The following is a 20,559-nucleotide window of genomic DNA, read 5'->3' as shown; positions in this document are numbered from 1 at the left end:
CTGTCGCTCGTGTCGAGGCTGAGATACTGCCGATCAAAATTACTTGAAGCTTTCAGCTTGAACAGCCTTCAAATGCGGTAAACTTTTGCCACGGTCGCTGTTTCGGGGGAATGAGTTCGCGTAATCTGCAATGAGTCTTCCAGGGCACCCGACCTACCCGACTTGACCAGGTGAGCAGTCATCAGAGCTTTAGTCTCTTTGTTGTCAGCTTTTCAGACACTATATGTGGAAGGCTGCATGGCGAGCAATACGATGAGGAGAATCCTGCCAACGCCTGGTGCGGCTGAATGGCTCCCTCGACGTACGCTTGCCCCAATGAGGCCCCGGTCGCCGCCGAAACGACACTGCGCAGCCACTAGTACCCCAGTATCGGCACCCGTTGCGATCGTCAAGGCCAAGAGATCCACCGATACAAGGCCCTGCGCCATCAACATATGTAGGGCCGCGGGGCAGCCTGGAACCTTTGAGAGAAGCAGCGAAGTGACAAACCCTTGAGCTAGGTGCGGGTCGTGTAACGCCGTGCTGACGGTTCAACACTAGGACCTTTTTCGCTTTGGGAAAAGAAGGTTCAACGGAGCAAAAGAATTGGGACAAGTTGAGAGAAACAAGGAGCGCAGATCATTCAGCTCTAGCGCAGGGGTTGTCGGATTGTGGACAGCCCTGCGATGCCCCGGCTTATACGAGGCCCTGGCAATAATGCATATAAAGATTGCTGCCTTCTCACCTCCTCTGATAAACTGACCAGCACAACATCATCACTATCAAAATCTCATCTCGCACAAATACATCATGAAATTTGCCATTGCCACCATGATTCTCGCCGCCGGCGTCCTCGCCGCCCCCGCGGACGAGATGCTCGAGAAGCGCGACGGCCCTGGCATCGTCAAGGCCGCCAACAGCCAGATTGGCATCGACTACGTCTGGGGCGGCGGCGGCTGCAAAGGTCCCTCCAAAGGCGGCTACGACTGCTCCGGCCTGACCCAGTACTCTGTCTGCAAAGCCCAGGGCAAAACCATCCGTTCGTCTTTTAACCCTTTTTTTTAACAACGTTATCCTCATCATTGGAAAACGATTTCACTAACACCAGATGAACAGCCCGCACCACGCAGCAACAGTACCACTCGCCCATGGGTAAGCATCTGCCCCGCGCCCAGGCCAAGCCCGGCGATATGCTGTTTTGGGCCACTGGCGGCGACTGCAAGAACAAGGTTGCGCACGTTGGCATCTTTGTCAAGGCGGGCACCATGGTCAATGCCGCGCATACCGGCACAAAGGTCCGTCAGCAGGCTATCTGGACCTCGAGCGGCGGCTTGTCCATCTGCCCAGATGCCGTTCGGTTTTGGTAGAGTCCATTGGAGCAAAAGAACAACGCGAAAAAAAACCCGGACATATTAAATGTAAATAGAAAAAAAAAATCAAATATTGATGCTTACAAGATGTTGCGGCGAGTCGGTTTCTGGTGTCTATACCTGCGGGGAGGGGGGGCCGATTGTCTTACTTGCGGTTCAGCTTCTCAATTGCCTCTCTCGCGCCATCCCATTTCTTCCTCTTGCCGCCGTCAAACACGCGCAGCAAAAACGGCGAGTAGATGCCGTCCACGAGCAGCTTGTAGTATGCCCGGTTGCGCCACCAAAACACCCAGCCCTTCCACCCCCAGCCCAGGTTCTCGGCCAGCCCTGTACCCGCCGTCGCCTGCGCCCACGGCTCCCACGCGCTCTGCCGCACCCACGTTCCCGGCGTCGGCCCCTGGCTCGCGCGCGCGCAGACGAGCTCGTGGTGCGCGTCGACGGCCGACGCCATCTCGGCGGCCGGCGGCAGCGACGAGCGGCCGGCCCAGACCTGGGCGACCGCCATCGAGGCGAGGTCGTAGAGCGGAAACGCGCCGCTAAAGAACCACACGCAGCCCATGAAGGCGAGTGAGTCCGGGTGGTCGAGGGAAAAGATGTTTTGGTAGAGGCGGGGCAGCGGCTTCCCGTAGGAGCCCGGCAGCGCGTACCAGCTCGCGGGCGTGTCCCGCGTCGGGTCCGCGGCCGGGTCCATGATGCCAAAGTCCTTGCGGTAGCCGGTGCAGCAGATGATGCTGTCTACGGAGATTGTGCTGCCGTCGCAGAGCTGCACCGTGGTGCCGTCGAGGATGGACTGGACGGCGGGCACGGACGTGACGACGCCGTTGGCAAAGTTGGTGACGAGGTTGTCCGAGACAATGACGCCGCCAAACTTGACTGGCAGGGCCGGGGAGAGCCTCCACTCGGGCTGCATGGTGAAGCGCTCGCGCTGCAGCTTGCCGACAATCTTGTTGAACAGAAAGTCGAATAGAGTAGGGGAAAGTCTGTCTATGGCTGCCAGGAAATTGAGCTTCCGCAGCGTCAAGGTGTGGTCCGAAGGGATGCCGTCTTTGGTAGTTCGCGGGAGCTATATAATGTAAGAATTTGCCATAATGGACGCCAAATTCTAACAGACAACCTTGACCACTTACAATGTAGATGCCTTTGGCGTGTGAGATGTAGATTTCGCTCGCATGCCCGCGCAGCGCCTCGACGGTGTCGGCAGTCGTGTTGCCCAACCCTACTAACAATACTCGCTTTTCTTTGAATAGCTCTGGTCTGAGTAACTGCGTTAGCTTGATATGAGAAGCAACGTCACAAGGCGTAATTCACCTTTTAAAAGCCTGCGAATGAATGAATTCGCCCGTAAAACGCTCCACGCCCTCAATCTTGGGCATATTTGGATGAGACGTCGGTCCCGTCGACACTACCACCTTGTCGAACCGCTCCGATGCGCCGCCTGCCAATTTTAATACCCATTTCTTATCCGATTCGTCGTATTTTATATTTTGCACGGACACGCCGAGGCGGAATCGCTTCTCCAGATCGAAATGCTTGGCGTAGCTTTCCAGGTACCGCTGAACGTCCATGGCGCTCGCGTGAGAAGGGACCGAGTCTGGAAACTCATAGTCTGTAAAGCAGCCCTGAACATGGCTGTTAAGAAAAATTCATCAAGGTGAGAAACGAGATGCCCGATACTCACGCGCTCCTTTGAAATATTCACAATGGTTGCTGGTTTTGTTAGTGGCTTGCGGCTGAGCTGGACGCACGTGTGTTGTGTGACTTACATTCCAGCACAGAAGTCTGGTTTTGCTCTGTAAAGTGCCACACGCCGCCAATGTAGCTATTGGATTCGAAACCAGTCACGTCGAATCCTTCCTCAACCAGGTTCTTGACCGTGACCAGACCGACAGCACCTGTTTCATCCCGTTAGCACCGTATCGCAGAGTCGCACGCTTGCGCCGTACCTAGTCCAACGACTGCGACTGTGGCCTTTCGATCTTCCATGCTCGCGGGCTTTTGTGTGCTGACGAAGTATTAGATGGTGTGATTTTTTTCGGGTTGTCGCATTCAGCCGTAAACTGGATATTTATGCAAAACAGCAGCTAGGTGGCTTGGTCCATCAAGGTCAGCTTAATAACCGAGCAGCATGCTCGATATCCGTTATAGCGTGGCGTCGTGCAATCGGACCTACGAGCGCACAGCCTAATCGGGCGTCTTCGCGAAGGCGCGCCCGGAAATGTGGCTTCATGTGGACATGACGGGTTTAAACTATTTTAAGCTGGCCGTTGCGGGGAACTATAAATCTTACCCCACAGACCAAGATGTGTCAATGGCCCCCAAGGTCAATTATGTTTAGTCTTTTGTGCTCTGGAGCAGACTATTACCGGTATATACGCGTACGAGATGCATGCCCTTGATAGTTGCACGGCGCGACCCCAGCTCTTCCAGCAATATCCCCCTCTTTGGTCGGGCCCCTTGTCGACGCATCAACGGAAAATGTCACCTACCGATTTCGAAATCTTTGCCCCCGAGTTTGACAAACGAGATGATTGTGTCGACGTGACCTTTTGCGACGGCACGGCCGAAACATATGACATGCTCATTGGTGCTGATGGTCAGGGCAAATCTGCAACATGTTGCTCAAGAGCAAAGAAAAGGAAGCAGTTGACTCTATCAACATGGGCATCTACATGTGCAAGACGCTGCGCATCTCAAACACAAACAAGCTGATCACGCTCTACGTTGCCACCGGGAAGCGAATGTTGATGACCCATATTCAATCCTATACCAAGTATAAGTTCACATGGGCGTCCGCGGCACACGAGAAGGAGCTGGGCGGTGTACGCGCTCAAGATGTGGATGCGCAGAAAGCATTCTTTGGCGGGCTGTTCCAGAACGCCGGGTTGCGCGCCGAGGAGCTCGTCGGGTCCATTCACAAAGCCACCGACTTTTACGTCTCGTCGACGCACATGATTTGCAGCGGCATGTGGTCTGCGAACCGCGTCGTGCTCGTCGGCGACGCGGGCTACTTGCCGACGCCCCTCTCAGGCTTCGGCACCAGCGTAGCGCCGATTGGAGCCACGATGCTCGCGGGCGAGATTGCCAAGTATGGGCTGGAGCAGCTGCCTAAGGCTCCCGAAGCGTATGAAAAGAGTTTTCGTCCGTACGTGGAAAAGTCGTAGATAAGGGGTTCTCATTCCACCAGGCCCCCTTTTGCTTGGATCTAGAGCCCAGATGCGCTGTACTTGGAAGGGCTGTGGCCAGGAGCAACTTATTGCATATCGCGTTTGCAACTGTGAATAGCTAACAACTTTAGAACGCGTGTGAAATGAAGTGTATGCAAAAGAAGTGTACGCGAAGAATTGTCTGTTTGTTTCTATATGCTATCTGGCAAGTTCTCAAGGTAGCAAAATTTCAACAATTGCATCCTTGTGCGCCCTGCTGGATCTCTCTGGCGCAATATATTAGCCACGGTCGTATTTGCCGCCGCTAACACATTGTTCTGTCTTGTGGACACTAATACACTTGGACAGGGCCTGGTTGATGTTGCCGTCTAATACGCCAAAGGCAATGTAGCCGTGCCAGTTGCCATAGTGGTCAACATGGAGACACTGCACGTTGCACGAACCGTATTTTAGGTTCGTGTTGATCCATTTAGTGATGGCGCCCTCAATCGTGGCTTTTTGAGAAGTTGTGTGGCAGTTCGGAGCATCCGCATGGATCGCAACCTGCAAAGGTCCGTGATTGTCAATGTAGTAACCGCACTCGTGCTTGTCAGAGGCACTTTTCAACAAGTTGGCGACACCGACAGCAAAGATGCCAACAGATGCGACGGCACCCGTCCAGCCGTAGCATCGAGCATGCCAATCCGTGCCCACATTGGCACTACAGACGTGATCATTTTTGCGTGCAGCAAGGCTAGTGGAATTGTGGTCGATAACTAGCATGTTGGTGGCATTGGGGTGAAGGTCGCCATGTTCCTCAAAATACCCCAGGTCCAAATCGCTAATACCAAAGATAATCTCACCGTCCGACTGCGCGAATGAGAAGCAGACAAAACAGGATAGCAGAGCAAACAACGAGAGTCGCAAAGCCATTGCCGCCATTTTTGCCGTAGTCGTAGGAAATAACGAGGACGAAGGAGAGGCACACGGATGTTGCAATACTTCGAAACTCCGAAGTGCGAATGTTGTGGTTCAAAGTAGCCTCAGATACCAGGCTCATAAGGGCTTGCAGAGAAAGAGAATATGATACGGCCGAGAAGAACCTTGATGAATTCCGATTTGACCTTTTGTGTTTTAAGTAGGGAGGCAGTATGAGTTCTGATGACGAGATGTCGACTACTTATACGTCTGTTGTAATCCATTATGTCACTCAGATACCCTTGCCTTGGAGCATGGATTCATCACAAATCATATTAACCCGTGGATAGACAAGCCTTAACCGCCTATATTATCAAGTAACGACATGCACTTGGGCGACGCAACCGTCATCTCTAGTTGACTTGCCGGAAGCACTTCTCCGACGAGTGGATCCTCTAAACTCGCCGAAATATAATGCGATTGATGATATTAGGTATCATGGGCCGCTAAGAGGAACGATGCATTATTCCCCTGTCGATTTTTCCAGTGGATCAAAAACATGACAAGTGAAATGAAGTAGATTGCTCTTGCCCAATAAAATAAATCACATGTGGAAGACCCTCGCACTTCATGGCCCAAATTCTTTGACCTTGATTGCCTGCTTTTCGGCCTGAGGTGCTATTTCGACTGAGAGCAGTATCTATCTACTGACATCAAGTTGAATTCGGTGACGCATATCAGTACAGTGATAAAAAGATGAAGAGAGCGAGAATATGAAAACTCTGAATGGACCTGGGCCGGGCCCAACCACTTCGAGCCGCTGACTCCTGCAGGTCAGAAGCGGGTACCGTCAAATCTAAGCTACACTGAAAGCCAGGCAGCACGGTTTGCAGAGCTATCGCCTGATGAATAGATTGGAGACACAAGCCTTGCCAGGACCTTTTGCATGGGTAATATGGACGCCACTGGCCCGTCAACCCACAAAATACATATGACACCTCATATTCAGGTGCGGTTGCATTTCGAGGGCCGCTTGGTGGGAGTAAATATTGGGCCGATGATATCGGAGACCTCTTTGGCGGATCTAAGCTAACGGCGACGAGCTAACAGCCACCGGAACGTCGGGCGGGAAATCTGTCAGCCGCGGGGCTGAGGCGTTGCCGGTTTGCCGGCATATTGGCGCAAGAAAGTCCGCCACCGAGTCCCGTGGGGCAGACACGCAAGTGCTGGTACATTTGCTGCCTTGGGAGTCTTCACCAAGTGCTATACCCGTGTCCGTGTATCTTATTACTGGGATGTACCTATCACTGCGTGCTGCACGAGTATGTGCAATGTCTGTGATTCTTGCGGAGTGGTCAGTCAGTCCACTGCCCATCTATGCTTCATGCGTGCTTGCAAGCATAAAACACGAACCCTATTCTGCCAGATCATTAAGCGCCCGGACCGGCTGACTGCATCCCCCCGTTAGCAGCACAGGTTGTGCTCGGTCTGAACTGTAGTTGGCATCGCCGCCCATAAGCCGGCGTGTTCCAATTTGCAAGGGGGACTGCTGTGGAATACCTGGGAGCGCAGCAACGAAGCTAGTGATGGTGGCGTGTGGCGGCAAGGCCCATGAGGAGAGACCAAAGACGCAGTTTGGGTCCAAGATATGTTACTCAGAGCTGACGGGATCTGCGATGCAAGAGGGAGTGAGATGTGCCGGATGATGTTGCCTCAAGCTGAATCCAACTGATGGTGCAGAGGAGAGCAGGCTACGAAGTTGACAAAAGAGGTGCTAAATTATAGTTTTGGGTCAGAAGAGAGGTACCAAGTAGCTAACAACCTCTCAACGTACCTGTCCGGCGTTTTGTACAAAAGATCATGTCCACAGGCGTAAACTGCTAATGATCAATAAAGATTTGGGTCGGTTGCATCATGGGATGCATTGTATCACAGTGGTAACTTGCTCAAGTCTGCGCAGTCCGCAACATGCCCATGGAAAGATGACCCTGTATCGCAATGGTCCCAATGCCAAACCGAGTGTGAAATTGCACTCGGCATCTTCATCAAGTCGTCAAATGGTCCTGCTTTGGATGGAAACACTTGCGCTAGTGCCACGGAGAAGGCCGTCACGCCGCAACATACGAGCCGGATTGGATTGGGCATCCCTAAAAATTGTGACTGCCTGTTCCCCCCCGCCGAGAGGTACAAGAGTCCAGCTCTACCATTTGCCTAGGCTCAAAGCGGGAGTTGGTGCTGCAGACAATATCCATCGAGTCCTGTATGATAGTGTGAATGACCAAGTCTGTCCCTGAAGTCACCTGCATCTCAGCTCTGGCCAGACTTGGCTCACGAAACAGGCAGCTGCTGTACTGGTACGGAGTAACGGGTGCCATCATCCGCTGGAAGACTCGGGGACTGCCAATACTCTCGTGGCCCGACTACACAAACCCTTCTCTCGACTGCTGGATCCGCGGTTCGGGTTGGAGTCAGAAACGGTTGATCTCAGCCAACTTACGTTCCATAGCTAAAGCGCAATGTCGGGCCTCGTCGTTCTTGTAGTCAGAAATGCAATAAATTTCGAATGCAATGAGGGGAAGGGCAGGCAGACTGGCCAGGGCATGCGAGGAACTATTGGCACTGTTCACTACTCGCGTGCACCAGTCGCCCGGCGCAGTAAAATGGTCCACCGAAAGCACTGCTGCTGTGTGCAATTGGCAATTTGGCAATCTGGTAATATAACAGACAGGGGCAAGGTCTGGAGCCCACGCCAAACCACCCATCGTTTCCATGGCGTTCCGGCTCAGCCATGTGGCAGGTCGGCTACTGCGTAGGTGAACTCGATGCGATGCTGCGATATTGGGCCAGTGCGTTCGAGCGATGATCAAGCATCGAATTCGGTGTCAGGCCATCAGTTATCGTTGATCTGTTTGACGGTAAGAAGCTTGAAGAAACTCTGGATAGCGTAAGTTGAAGCTCCGTTCAGACGTTCAAAATCAAGGCGCTTGCCTCTGAGGGTCTTGATCTCTGGGTTACGCTTCAAAAAGCCTTGTAACCAGTTCTTTCCAACGTCATGATCATCGCCATTGCGTCGGCAGAGACTTGACGCGATCTTCCGGACCTGCTCGTGGGTAGGGGGGTTGCCAAGATGATCCTGAATTAGTATCCAGGAGACTAGGTGTGATTCTTGTATCGCCGGAAGCCGTTGCATTGACTCAAATGCCTCTTTTCGTGGCACTTTGCCGTTTATTCGATGCTGAATGGTTGCCCGTGGGACCGACCAGCGAGCTGCTGCCTTTCGCGTGCTCATGCCACTAATCACGTCTTGTATGGCATTTTGAAGGTCTTGTTCTGTGTATTGACTCATGATACTACAGTGGTAAAAAATAATAATAATAGGATTTATTTTGCGCGAGAAAACACGCTACTGATAATGAAGGTTTGTCGGTGTTGAGGGCAAGGTTGGGTGGCCCACACAAGTGGGTGGTCGACGTTAAGCCTCTACTGCGCCTCCGTTGGCTTGGCGGCATTTTGGTCGAGAGCAATGACCAATACCCCGTATCTCTGTTCAATCGTGGAGGCAGATGTCTGTCGCAGAGCGCTTCAGGAGGGCAAGTCGTGGAAGCTCTCAATCTCGAAGCGTGATCGATCTCTCGCTCTTTTTTTCTTTTGCGGCCACGCTCTCATATGCTCGTCATCGAGTATCAAATTACGTCAGCAGCCGTTTGGTTGTACTGCTCAAACGGGTGAATGGATGAGTCGTCGACGTTATTCTGCTTTGCGTTTAGTCGAGTCATGAGATAAAATAGTAGAGGTCAAAACCGAGGCAGGCACTTCATACAAGACACTCTCACGCATCAATGCTCGCCTCAGTGTTTTCGGCACCATCTTGACGATGCTCTGGCTCGCCAACTTGTGACTGCAGCAATGATCAGCTTCGTAGGGTAAAGGGTGCCTGCCCCACGACAAGGGTGATGATCGAGGTTGCACAGCATATTTTCTGATTTGTCTCGAGCGGCAAGCCAGATTATGTCTTGTTGGCCACACAATCGCGATGACGCCACCGGAGCAGCGACTACCAGGCTCACCACTCTTTGTGGTGCCGCCGACCGCAGGCCACACCCATACTATTCTGCTCCTTCACGGGCTCGGCTCTACGGGCGAACGCTTTGGTAGAGAGCTTCTTGACACAGCTGTGACTTCATCCGGGAAAAGACTCACAGATCTGCTACCCCATGCTCGCTTCGTCTTCCCGACATCGAAGCGGCGCCGCTCCACCGCGTTTGGCCGATCGATGCTCACGCAGTGATTTGACCTCTGCCGCACCCAGGACCCTGCGTACCTGCCGGACCGGCAGCTGCAGGGCCTCGCCGAGTCGGCTTCTGAGATTTTGGCCGTGATCCGGGACGAGCTCAGCCGGGTGCCGCCCGACAACCTCATTCTGGGTGGCCTCAGCCAAGGCTGCGCCATGGCGCTGGCAGTCCTGCTCTGCCTGGAGCATCCCGTCGGTGGATTCATCGGTATGAGCGGCTTTCTCACCTACGAGTCTGGTCTCCGCATGGTGCTTGCCGAGGACGATTATGGCGATGGTTTTGATCCATTCTTCGACGCGGAAAGGCCGGCAAGAGAGCAGCCGGTCCGCGCGCAAGAGTATGGGCGGGAGCTGCTATGCCTGGACCCGGTAGATGGTCCTTCGTTGCAAAGAACTGCATGCCGTACGCCGGTTCTTCTTGGACACGGCGCCGAGGATGAAAAGGTCCCGATTCGGTTGGGGGAGGCGGCGGCAGAAGTCATGCGCGCCGCGGGCTACTGCGTCGACTGGAAACGCTACGAAAACCAGGGCCACTGGTACAAGATTCCTGATCAAATCGACGATATCGTCAACTTTATTTCGCGAATAGGGTGGAATATGAAAGCAAAGGACGACGATATGTGACTTGTCATTCCTATATAGGAAGCTACTGAATCGCACAAATGTCCTTCAATCATGTGAAAGCCTTTGCAGATAATTAAGATGTAGGGTTCGTCCTTCTTCTAATAGTTAATACAACTCCTTCGCTAAATATACAGTGCCCTGATACGGGCTGTTATTATACGCCTCTGCCTCAACAAACCCCTCCGACTTGTACAGATTGATGGCTGCCTCCATCCTTGCCAGGCTGTCCAAAAGCACCTCTCTATACCCTTGTTCTTTCGCTCGCCGCAGCAACTCCAAGAGCAGTCTTCGCGCCACCTGTCTCCCTCGAGCTTCAGGATACACAAACAATCGCTTCATTTCGGCGCATCGATGCCCCGGCCTGGCTTTTGGATGATTCAAGGGGAGCTCCAGCGGTCTTAAGGCAACGCAGCCCAAGGCGGCTCCCGACTCGGAGTCCACAGCTAGCAACAGGGAGCCTGTTGGCGGCGCGTACTTTCCTGGCAGTCCGGCTAGCTCCGATGCATAGTTTTGATGCGAGAGATCTTCGTCGAGCCATTCGGTGTACGTGTGGAAGCACTTGATGACGGCGGCGAGGTCCTGAGGTGACTCGGCCTGGCGTATCAGGACTCGAGATGCATCTGTTGATATTGATTTCATGACTATCGTACTGTATTAAATGCCAGATAGATGCAATTGCGTGCAACGAGGAGTTTCCGCTGTTGAAAGCTACCTCGATTTAGTAGTCTTGCGTAGGTCGGCGGTTTTTGAGGAGTATTACCCGTCCAGAGGATATCTTGAGGACACTTCGGTTATTTTTGGGAGGTTTAAAAGCTTCTTGATCTTGAGTTGCAAGAGCGTAAATGTAACGTATAGATGACTCTTCAAGCTTGGATGGACTGCCGCCATTGGCTCATCCCCACGAACGCTGGCTAGGATTGGGCTAAAGAAGAAGCGGGAGGCCTGAAGTTCACCAGCATGGGGGCTTTCTGCTCCTAGAATTAGCAAGTCGATTTCTTTGAGATTGATTTGATTTAAGCCTTTTTTCTTGTTTTGTGTTCTCGCTCCATGCAATGGCTACAATGAGCCAGCGGAGCTGGTCGGTGCCCCACCATTACATCAGATCATTAGCGCAGGTGCCTAGTTACTCATCGAGAGCTCAACGTTGCAAGCTATCCAGAAGTCATCCTCTCACAAGCAAACAAAGCATCACAGCCTCGCCGAGACGAAGCGAACCGTCTGCCGAAAACTTTACACCTGAAATACAAAAGGCACCTTGGTTGGGAAGAAATACAGACGCAACCGGCGATATGGCCGACCCCGAGACGGACATTGGCCAGCTGTCCCCAATCCAGCAAGAGGCGCTGCAACAGTACTTGGCCGTAACAGACCAAGAAGTCAAGGACGCAATTCCACTGCTACAACGTTCACAATGGAACGTACAGGTAATCATTACGACCGGAGTCTGCCTTTGAAGCTATTTGCTGATAAATCTAAATAGATTGCCATTGCCAAATTCTTTGATGGCGAAGGCCCCGACCCCTTGGCCGAGGCCATGGCTGCCAATCAAGCCATTCCGCAAATCGCCGCACGACACGAGAACCTGCAACAGAGCCTGCTCGCCTCGGAATTTAGCTCACGAGTGGCACCGCGCCGCGATCGAACCGACCCAGCGCCGCGTATCGTGCCACAGTCGTCGACGACACACGGAACACCCTGGCTACTCGGCCTTTTGCTGACGCCACTCAACTGGGGCTGGCAGGCAGCGACGGTGCTATTGCGCACAGTGCTATACGTCGTGTCCTTCTTACCGACGGCGATTCGGCCGACACTCCTGACGAGCCGACTCTCGACGGCGCTGCAAGGCGGGGGAGGTGGCGGGGGGCGGCGAATGCTGATGCCGCGCGACGCGGCGGCGCGGTTCAAGCGCGAATTTGAAGAGGAGCACGGGGAGAATGAGCTGCCGTTCTTTGAGGGCGGGCTAGCGCAGGCGCACGATCTGGCCAAGAAAGAGCTCAAGTTTCTGCTGGTGGTGCTGCTCTCGCCTGAGCACGACGACACGGCGGCGTTTGTGCGCGAGACCCTGCTAGCGCCCGACGTGGTGAGCTTTGTGCGGGATCCGGCGAGCAGCGTGGTGCTCTGGGGCGGCAACGTGCTCGACTCGGAAGCGTTCCAGGTGGCGCGCGAGTACAAATGCACGCGGTACCCGTTCTCGGCGCTCGTGTGTCTGACACCTAAGGAGGGCAGCGCTACACGCATGGGCATCGTTAAGCGGCTCTCGGGTCCCATGCCTGCAGCGACATACCTTTCAGAGCTGCAGGGGGCCATGGAAAAGTATGGCGCCGACATGGCGGGCGTGCGGGCCGAGCGCAGCGCGCAAGAGTTTGCGCGATCCCTGCGCGACCAGCAGGACTCGGCTTATGAGCGGTCGCTGGCGATTGACCGCGAGCGCGCGCGCGAGAGGAAGGAGGCGGCGGCAGCAGCGGCAGCGGCGGAGAAGCGTGCACTAGAGGAAGCACATGCCGCCGCTCGGCGTGCGGAAAAGGGCGAGCAGTGGCGGGCTTGGCGGGCAGCGCGCATTCGGCCGGAACCGCCGGCGAGTGATAAGGAGGTTGTGCGCGTGGCGCTTAAGATGCCCGAGGCGTCGGGGGCGGGCCGCATTACAAGGCGGTTCGCGCAGGACGCGCCAGTCGAAGAACTCTACGCGTTTGTGGAGTGCTACGGGGTGCAAGACGACAGCAGCAAGGGCAGCGCGGAGAAGCCAGAAGACTATGAGCACAAGTACATGTTTCGTGTGGCATCGACGCTGCCAAGAGTCGTCTACGAGCCTAGCACAACAGAGACGATGGGGGCGACGATTGGGCGGTCGGGGAATCTGATTGTGGAGGCGATAGAGGATAGCGCCGAGGAGGAGTGAAGATAATGGCGGCAGAGACTGTGTATTACTAGCGATGATGAACTATGCTGATAAGCTTATAGAAGGGCACTAAACTGAGGTTTGTCTAGAGGCGGTGTACTCATGAGGTGAGCGGTTGAAGCTGCTCCGCGACTAGAGGTGATTGGTTGTATTGTACGACAGTTGCAAGCGAGCGGCCAGACCCCGACGTGACAGGTTTCGGCAGATGGGATGACGGGCGATGATCGGGGTTTCGGACTGCAGAAGCAGAGATGACCAACCGGGGAGATGATGGTCTGCTGGCGTTGGTTAGATGCATTATTCATGGGCTGCACAGCCCCAAAGCTCTACGCAAGCCGCCCGGAGACGAGAGTTTTGGTTGGTGGCGAGGTGGCTTGATTGGGGGTGCCGAGAAGTTGCCGATATGGGGTTACAGTTTATTTTTTTCCTATACTCATCTTTCTGTTAAAAAGAATCCGTGTCGTCTGGTTGATTTTATAGTGATTTGTTTGCCTACGTCTTGCAAGTTGTTGCAAGTTGGTTCGCAGATCGGAAGTTTCCCAATCGGGCAAGGCGCTAAAGTGATGGCCGAGTGGCAGGGCGGGATTGTAGGTACGTTGGTACAAGTCCGACTGGCCGCGCGGCTGCTGCTCTTCTCCGTAATAACTACGAGTTTTAAGGGATACTGATTGAGTAAGTGCAATTCCAGGCAATGGGGCCGGTGGGATTCATTTACCCGCAGAGGCCGATTGCTGAATAAATTCCCGGGAAATGAGGCAGTCCGAACAGCTGTTGGTCGCCCTGTTGAAGACAGCATATCGTCAGAGGTACTTGCCTGGATACTTGTACTTAGCACGGACGCCCACAGCTCTCCCAGATCTACGGATTATGATCAACTGTGTCGCGTATTCGCATGACACTAAAGTACCCTGCCAGACTCTCGCCTACTCAATGAATAGTTAGCGCCTGACACGTGTTTAGCCTTGGCAAAGGCAAAAAAGGGACTCATTCTTGCAGGCGGGTTGAAACATTGTTGGGGAGACGTGTCGTGCTAGTTACCTCGAGGTACGGCCGCCCACTGGCACTTGCAAGGCCATGACCCCGCTAGATTGCAGGGCACAGCCACCTATAAGAGACATTTCGTCAGCCGCCGCGACGCTTTTCCAGTGGCCCTAGGCCCCTAGCTGACGTTGCCAGCGGAATCTGGGGGGCATGGGGGTCCATGAAAGTACCTTCCAATACCCAGGCTTGTACTCCATTTGAGCATGGTTGTTCCGCCACAACACCCGTTTGCCAACATCTCCATGCCTACCTATTCAGCCTATTTCTTCCCCTCCTTACATCACGAACGCACCTTGCGCTTCTCATTCTCAAACCTTGATATTGTCGCCTCTTTCACTACCCTTTGTCGAAGTTTATACCCCCCGCCCTGTTTGCTATCCTAGCGCCATCGCCTTGTCCTCGATTCCCACCCCCCGTCGCAGCATTGCCCCCCTGTCCTCATCAACATCATATCTCCGCCGCCTCGAGGCGTTTCGACCGTCACTTCCCACCAGCCAGCGCAGATCTTGAATGAATTCCCTGCATCGAGTCACACACTGCCGCCCATTATGAAGTCGATGAAGAGCCTCAGCATGAACAAGATGCTCGGCGGTATCAAGAGGAAGAGCACACGTAACGCAACCCAGGATCGATTGTTACCCGGACGCGACCAACGCTGACACCACTCGTGATACCAGTATCGGCACCAAGCGCCTCGACAGCCGCAACCGTGCCGCAACAAGGCGAAGCCCCCGAGAAGACGGCACATAACAGCGTGGTATGTTGGTCGCCGTGACCTCGGAGCTGTGCGCCCCCGTCGCTAATGCCGTCACCCGCAGAAAGCGTTTTGCGAGTCGGGATACAATGTTCAGGTACGTCGTCTTCCTATGAACCCGCACATTGACCTTTTCCGAGATTTTGTGCCTTTGCTGACACTGCATTTTGCTTCAGGGTGACGAAGTCCTTTTCCTCCCACCCATTGTCGACGCCGCCGAATCGTCCCCTGCCGCCGCCACCGAGTGCGCCCGGCTGATCCGCAAATTCATGGCCAAGGACTACTATGGCCGCGCCGCCTGGCAGTACAACGCCATCATGCTACTCCGCATCCTGACAGAGAACCCGGGCCCCATGTTCACCCGCAATATCGACGCCAAGTTTGTCGACACCTGCAAGGCCCTGCTGCGCGGCACAAAGGACCTCAATGTCCGCCAGATGCTCATCGAGACTCTCGACGACTTTCAGCAGACCAAATCCTACGACGAGAACCTGTCTATCCTGCTACAGATGTGGAACAAAGAGCGCGTAAAGATTCAGGTCGTCTATGGTGTACGCTCCCACGCGCGCTGTGCTGCTCCCCTTGTAACGCTACTAACATATCTTTCCTAGAACGCCCCAAGAATGGCGCCGCGCCCGTTTCTTACAGATTCACAGCAGCAACAACAGTCGCCAAACAACACCAACGGTCAAACTTACTTTTCCCGGCATCACACCAACAATAAGCTGCCCGGCGCCGTCGAGCTCGTTAGCCGGCTGGAGGAAGCAAGAACGTCGGCCAAACTTCTCGAACAAGTCGTCATGAACACGCCCCCCACAGAGACGCTCGACAATGAATTGATAAAGGAGTTTGCCGACCGCTGTCTGAGTGCCTCGAGAAGCATCCAAGGATACATGGTCGCCACCAACCCCGGCCCCGACAACGAGACGATGGAGAGCCTCATTGATACAAATGAGCAGCTGCAGACGGCCCTCAACCAACACCAGCGCTCTGTCCTCAGTGCTCGCAAGCAGCTCGGTCTCAACGTGCGCTCCGAGGAGACGGACTCTGCCGACGGGACACCCACACGCGAGTCCGTCTCGCCCATCCTCGACTCGCCGGCACTGCCTGTCCGGCCCGGCAAGGGCAAGCAGACGGACCCATACCATACCGGCTCCGGTGTGGGCATAGCTTCTGGCTCTGGCTCCGGCTCCTCCTCCAGCAAGGGCAAGCATGCACAGGAAAATGGCGCCCATGACGACGAGGACCCCTTTGCGGATCCGAAGTACCTAGACAATACTCCCAACGGCGCGACCCGCTTGCGGACGAATGAGGAATTGCCTCATGAGCCCTTTCATCCGGGCTTCACCGCTGCCACGGACCCGCCTACCGGCCACCTCGCCCCCGGCCGCGGGACAGGCTCGGCGGCGACGCGGGACACGTCAATAGAGGATTTATACGATGCCGCTGCCTCGACCGGCAAGGGCAAGTCTGCCGCGTAAACGAGTTTTGATTGGGGCGCAGCACTGAATGTCATGCAGTGTCTGCTCAAATGGAAGCGTGTAGTTGGAGGAAGTGAAAGTATGTCGAAAGCATATAGCCTGCAGGACGTTTCGAGTCACAAGCCAGTCTCTTTTTCCTCTGCTTTTTTGGCTGCATGTCAAGGCCAGTTTGAGCGATTTTCCGTCTCGTCTTTATCCGCTTCTTTTGCGTTTTTTCGTGACGTCTGTCATCTTTTTTCACTGTTTAGAAACAAAAAACGGGTCTTTTTTTCTTTTCCTTTTGGTTTGGCTCTTGTCATGCTGTTGTTTGATACCATCAATGTCCTTTTTTTCTTTTCCGCGGTTTCTCTGCCGATAGCCAACAATTGTATGGCAAACTCTATACAATCGGAATGTAGCACGTTGACCATTTACATGACCTGTTTTCTGCATCTTTCTTTACTCGTGTATCGGCCTGTCTATGACCGTCTGCCCATCTTTTCCTGTGAACTCTCTGTCTTTGGCGGCCCATGACCCGTCTGTTCAACTGATATGGTCTCGGGGAGTGGCAAGCGGTTTGAAGATTTACGCGGCGAACCCATGATAAGCGGTATGATGGAACCAGGTGCAAACCGGTCTGATGCGGATGGATGTTTGCATTCGAGGTGGAAATTTACAGGCAAGCTCCTCGCAGTATTTTCTGTGACATAGATGTCCAGAGTGCCTGAAAACGCACAATGATCGGTGCTTGTACGTTGAACTGGCATATACTTATTTGGAACTAGGTCGACGGATCAGAACGACTATTTTGAACGTGATCCTTCAGAATCGAAGGAATACTCGCGTTAACGTGAGATTATGCTAGGTACGTGCAGCATGTCCCGCAGGGACAATGGTGACGGCCAAAGTTGGCCGCAAGACTTGGGCGGGCTTGACCCTTCGTGATGCTTCAGCTACAACTGTCGAGTGCACACAGTCGAATGAAGATACTAAACACATCACATGAAGAACAGCAAATCGATTATTTTCTGACTAGATGCATTCTGTCTACAAAAGACGCCAACTGCCGGCTCGTGGCGGAACTCATGCCACGAGGTTGACTGCTTGTGCTGACGACTACATTAAGAAGACAAAAGTTGCCTACATCCAGAACAACGAAGTCGAAACAAGGGTGACTCATCGAATTGGCCATGCTGTTCGAAATGACAGTGAAAACTCGCTTTACACCTTATAGTGCGACAATTTGGCGTCTCCTCAAGTACTTTACGGCAGTTGTCGAAGTTTGCCTGTATCTGCTTGCGCTCTTCCCTTTCCCTTTCAGAGTCTATCTCAGCATCGGCAAGCTTCGCTTTGTAAAGTAATCGCGATTCATCATCCGCTGCAACGACTCTGTTGACAATCTCAATGGCGAATCCGCCGACGAGCGCAGCCAGCTCACCAGACTCGAGATGTTGTCTTATGTTTTTGGCGATTTCCTCGGCCAGCATGGCATGTACTGTGGTGTCTCCGGTTCTGCTCAACGCCACCGTGGCTGCCTCGAGCAGGTGCGACTTGTTTGCGTCTCGCAATGCGTGTTGGAGTTTCTCTTTGCTGAGGTCTGCGAGCGCTTTGATGTCGTAGTAGTCGGCAATAGAGTTTACCAGTACGTGCTGCACCGGGTCCTCTTCTGGCACCTCGTCATCGTTTGTCTCTGCATCTTGATGAAACTGCGGCTTGTAGTCACCAGTGTAGAGAAACTCGACCATCTTTTCGACGGTATCTGTGTCATATTCCTCAATTACGATTTTCCCCGTCTTGGATGCCTTTTTTTTGTGTGTGTCAGTCTCGTCTCTTCAAAACAGCCTTCAGAGACAGCAGAGAGACGTACTTGAAATGGCTCTCGAATCGCGGCAGCAAGAACCCGGCATTGTGCACACACGACTGCTTTGTGCACATTGAACTGTTTGTCGCCGCAGACCAAGGTCAAATCAGAGAATTGGCCCGATTCAAGAAGATGGCCGAGATTGATCCCTCGAGCTGAAGCGGCCATGGCTTTTGAGGTCTTGTCACAAGTTGTAGTTTCTTCGTCAGAAGTTCTTTAGGAAGCCAGAAGGCGAGTGTGATATTTTGTTTGCGAAATGGTTGAGCGAAGAACATGATTTTCACAACCTCCTTTACTCTACGCGCTGCATTCACTTTTGTTTCACTTTTTTTCGTTTGTTTGCACTGTCGAACTAAAGCCGTCTTAAATGACCAGTACAGCAACATGTCTTTTCTATACCTTTTCTATAACCTAATTTCCAAGTCATTATGTGTTGATAGGTAGAAGTTATCACTATTTACTCGGCATCTCTCCCAACCCAAAAGCACCACGGCTCCAACTCTGCCCCGGCCGATTCCGCCTACGCTCGGACTACTCTCCGGCTTTACCACTCACTTTCCCCCTTTTTTTAGCCCACGATTGCAAATCGCCATCGATCCATCGCCATTTTTATGCACAACAGCGCCCCTTAAAAAATGGCCCCCTTCCTTTGCCAGCGCCGCCCCGGCAGGAGCCGAGACTTTGTCACAAAGCGAACCGGAAAAAAAAACCTTGCCGCCACACAATGTAACCCCCCAAAACGGGGAGTTGACAATGGGACATAAGAGCTGAAAAAAAAGGGGGGGTGGTGGAATAAAGAGTAAATAAAACAGGCAACAGGATCAGTGCGGTGCGTGGGAAGAACTAGTTCATGTTGAGTTCTTGTGCCCGAGACAGGTTACAACGGGAGTATTTACTAGGTAGATCCGGACTTCGCATGAGCGCGCGAGGTTGGCTCAGGCTGCGATGTCCGGTTACACAGGTACAAGGTCATTCATTGTTTCAGGGCCCGAGCTGCGCACGCTGTTCAAAAATAAGTAAAAAAACGGCCCCCCAAGTCATTCTCTTAAAAAAAAATACATTGTTCGGAAACTTTTTTTTTTTTGTTTCCGATATGACAGGTCAGCTGCCAAAGTTACTCGTGACTGTTCAAAGCGCACAAGTTGGTAGAAAACGGTAGGGTGTGCAACTACATCAAGGCTCTTCTTGCAGATTCACAACAAGGTTTCAGATTTGGGCCATGGGAAAATGTCAAAGAAACTAATACCTCAGGCATTTTAAACGACCAATCAACTTTCAAAATGCAGCAATATCTAAAAAAAAAAAAAGAAAAAAGTAACACTTATTCACGCACGTCGTAAATCGACCTCTCATGAGGCTTTGCTCACATGTCTGTTTGCACGGGCTTTCGCTCGCCCACGTTTTTTTTCTTTTTTTTCTTCTTGCCTCGGCCATACTTGTTTTTATTTATTTTTATTTTTTTTATGATATCGTCTATTTGTCATTTACTTTTCTTTAGTGTAATTGTCTTGGCAGTATGTAGCCGTTTCTGCAATGTTTCGAATGTCGTCATCATCCATTCTGACAGTGACGGCTCCCCTCTTTGCCGACAGCCAAAGACGGCTAAACAATGTCAGAGAATTCTTTGAAACGAACCGGCTTGTTGGTAACCGAAAGCAAAATGTAACCGCCTTATAGTTCCTCCCTGTACATAGATGACTTTGATACATGGCGTCAGTGTCGGACCAGATCTAACGTTACTCGTGTTGGCCTGTCACCATTTTGGTACGCTTACGCCGTCGCCGCTTACACCGATTCCCCATTTCTACATATATCTCTTTCTTTTTTCACTTTTATCTTTAAACGACATGGTGCCATCGTATCCCGTCTCCAGTGATTAGCAGATGTGCTCGGCATAGTCCGGAAAAAATAAGTGTCCACGTTCCCAAAGCAGCAACCTGTTGCATTCCAGTCCGTGTCCCAACTCAGCAAACCAACCAACCACAGTCACGACACACCCTCCCTTTTACCGTTTCGTCACGCGCTTAACCAATTTCGTTCATTTACTTTTTCCATGTTCCTTACTCGTGGGAAGAAGAGCGGGCCAAATCCACAATGCGACGTGCCCTGCCTCGCTCCGACAACGCGGCTCTCCCGTCCGTCGCTCTTTTCTTCTACCAATACCACGGCCACGGCGAGGAACCACACACACACACACACACACACACACACACACACACACG

At 52.9% G+C, this 20,559-nt stretch overlaps 10 protein-coding genes across 10 annotated transcripts; 5 read left to right on the top strand and 5 right to left on the bottom strand.

The window, feature by feature from the left end:
* Nucleotides 1–789: 789 nt before the first annotated feature.
* Nucleotides 790–1,346, top strand: BBA_07693 (NlpC/P60-like cell-wall peptidase, putative; the record flags this gene model as incomplete). Its single annotated transcript, XM_008602790.1, has 2 exons — nucleotides 790–1,018; nucleotides 1,096–1,346. The coding sequence occupies 2 exons, from the start codon at nucleotides 790–792 to the stop codon at nucleotides 1,344–1,346; spliced, it is 480 nt and encodes a 159-aa protein (XP_008601012.1).
* A 148-nt stretch (nucleotides 1,347–1,494) lies between these two features.
* Nucleotides 1,495–3,332, bottom strand: BBA_07692 (dimethylaniline monooxygenase 3; the record flags this gene model as incomplete). Its single annotated transcript, XM_008602789.1, has 6 exons — nucleotides 1,495–2,412; nucleotides 2,477–2,603; nucleotides 2,658–2,968; nucleotides 3,028–3,056; nucleotides 3,113–3,241; nucleotides 3,293–3,332. The coding sequence occupies 6 exons, from the start codon at nucleotides 3,330–3,332 to the stop codon at nucleotides 1,495–1,497; spliced, it is 1,554 nt and encodes a 517-aa protein (XP_008601011.1).
* Nucleotides 3,333–3,824: 492 nt separating this feature from the next.
* Nucleotides 3,825–4,510, top strand: BBA_07691 (oxidoreductase-like protein; the record flags this gene model as incomplete). Its single annotated transcript, XM_008602788.1, has 2 exons — nucleotides 3,825–3,942; nucleotides 3,993–4,510. The coding sequence occupies 2 exons, from the start codon at nucleotides 3,825–3,827 to the stop codon at nucleotides 4,508–4,510; spliced, it is 636 nt and encodes a 211-aa protein (XP_008601010.1).
* Nucleotides 4,511–4,792: 282 nt separating this feature from the next.
* Nucleotides 4,793–5,434, bottom strand: BBA_07690 (uncharacterized protein; the record flags this gene model as incomplete). The annotated part of the gene is made up of 1 exon (XM_008602787.1): nucleotides 4,793–5,434. The coding sequence occupies one exon, from the start codon at nucleotides 5,432–5,434 to the stop codon at nucleotides 4,793–4,795; it is 642 nt and encodes a 213-aa protein (XP_008601009.1).
* A 2,866-nt stretch (nucleotides 5,435–8,300) lies between these two features.
* BBA_07689 (transposase-like protein) lies at nucleotides 8,301–8,756 on the bottom strand (the record flags this gene model as incomplete). Its single annotated transcript, XM_008602786.1, has 1 exon — nucleotides 8,301–8,756. The coding sequence occupies one exon, from the start codon at nucleotides 8,754–8,756 to the stop codon at nucleotides 8,301–8,303; it is 456 nt and encodes a 151-aa protein (XP_008601008.1).
* A 687-nt stretch (nucleotides 8,757–9,443) lies between these two features.
* BBA_07688 (acyl-protein thioesterase) lies at nucleotides 9,444–10,325 on the top strand (the record flags this gene model as incomplete). The annotated part of the gene is made up of 2 exons (XM_008602785.1): nucleotides 9,444–9,584; nucleotides 9,720–10,325. 2 exons carry the CDS (start codon nucleotides 9,444–9,446, stop codon nucleotides 10,323–10,325), a joined length of 747 nt encoding a protein of 248 aa, XP_008601007.1.
* Nucleotides 10,326–10,430: 105 nt separating this feature from the next.
* BBA_07687 (putative acetyltransferase) lies at nucleotides 10,431–10,964 on the bottom strand (the record flags this gene model as incomplete). The annotated part of the gene is made up of 1 exon (XM_008602784.1): nucleotides 10,431–10,964. The coding sequence occupies one exon, from the start codon at nucleotides 10,962–10,964 to the stop codon at nucleotides 10,431–10,433; it is 534 nt and encodes a 177-aa protein (XP_008601006.1).
* Nucleotides 10,965–11,614: 650 nt separating this feature from the next.
* BBA_07686 (UBX domain-containing protein) lies at nucleotides 11,615–13,221 on the top strand (the record flags this gene model as incomplete). Its single annotated transcript, XM_008602783.1, has 2 exons — nucleotides 11,615–11,749; nucleotides 11,806–13,221. The coding sequence occupies 2 exons, from the start codon at nucleotides 11,615–11,617 to the stop codon at nucleotides 13,219–13,221; spliced, it is 1,551 nt and encodes a 516-aa protein (XP_008601005.1).
* Nucleotides 13,222–14,810: 1,589 nt separating this feature from the next.
* BBA_07685 (GAT domain-containing protein) lies at nucleotides 14,811–16,497 on the top strand (the record flags this gene model as incomplete). Its single annotated transcript, XM_008602782.1, has 5 exons — nucleotides 14,811–14,874; nucleotides 14,940–15,019; nucleotides 15,081–15,113; nucleotides 15,193–15,567; nucleotides 15,628–16,497. 5 exons carry the CDS (start codon nucleotides 14,811–14,813, stop codon nucleotides 16,495–16,497), a joined length of 1,422 nt encoding a protein of 473 aa, XP_008601004.1.
* Nucleotides 16,498–17,337: 840 nt separating this feature from the next.
* Nucleotides 17,338–18,505, bottom strand: BBA_07684 (BTB/POZ domain protein; the record flags this gene model as incomplete). Its single annotated transcript, XM_008602781.1, has 3 exons — nucleotides 17,338–17,429; nucleotides 17,744–18,278; nucleotides 18,344–18,505. The coding sequence occupies 3 exons, from the start codon at nucleotides 18,503–18,505 to the stop codon at nucleotides 17,338–17,340; spliced, it is 789 nt and encodes a 262-aa protein (XP_008601003.1).
* Nucleotides 18,506–20,559: the final 2,054 nt, after the last annotated feature.

This window comes from Beauveria bassiana, assembly GCF_000280675.1.
Source record: "Beauveria bassiana ARSEF 2860 unplaced genomic scaffold BBA_S00027, whole genome shotgun sequence".
NCBI classification, from domain to species: Eukaryota; Fungi; Ascomycota; class Sordariomycetes; order Hypocreales; family Cordycipitaceae; genus Beauveria; species Beauveria bassiana.
This window is presented reverse-complemented; position numbering and strand designations above follow the sequence as displayed.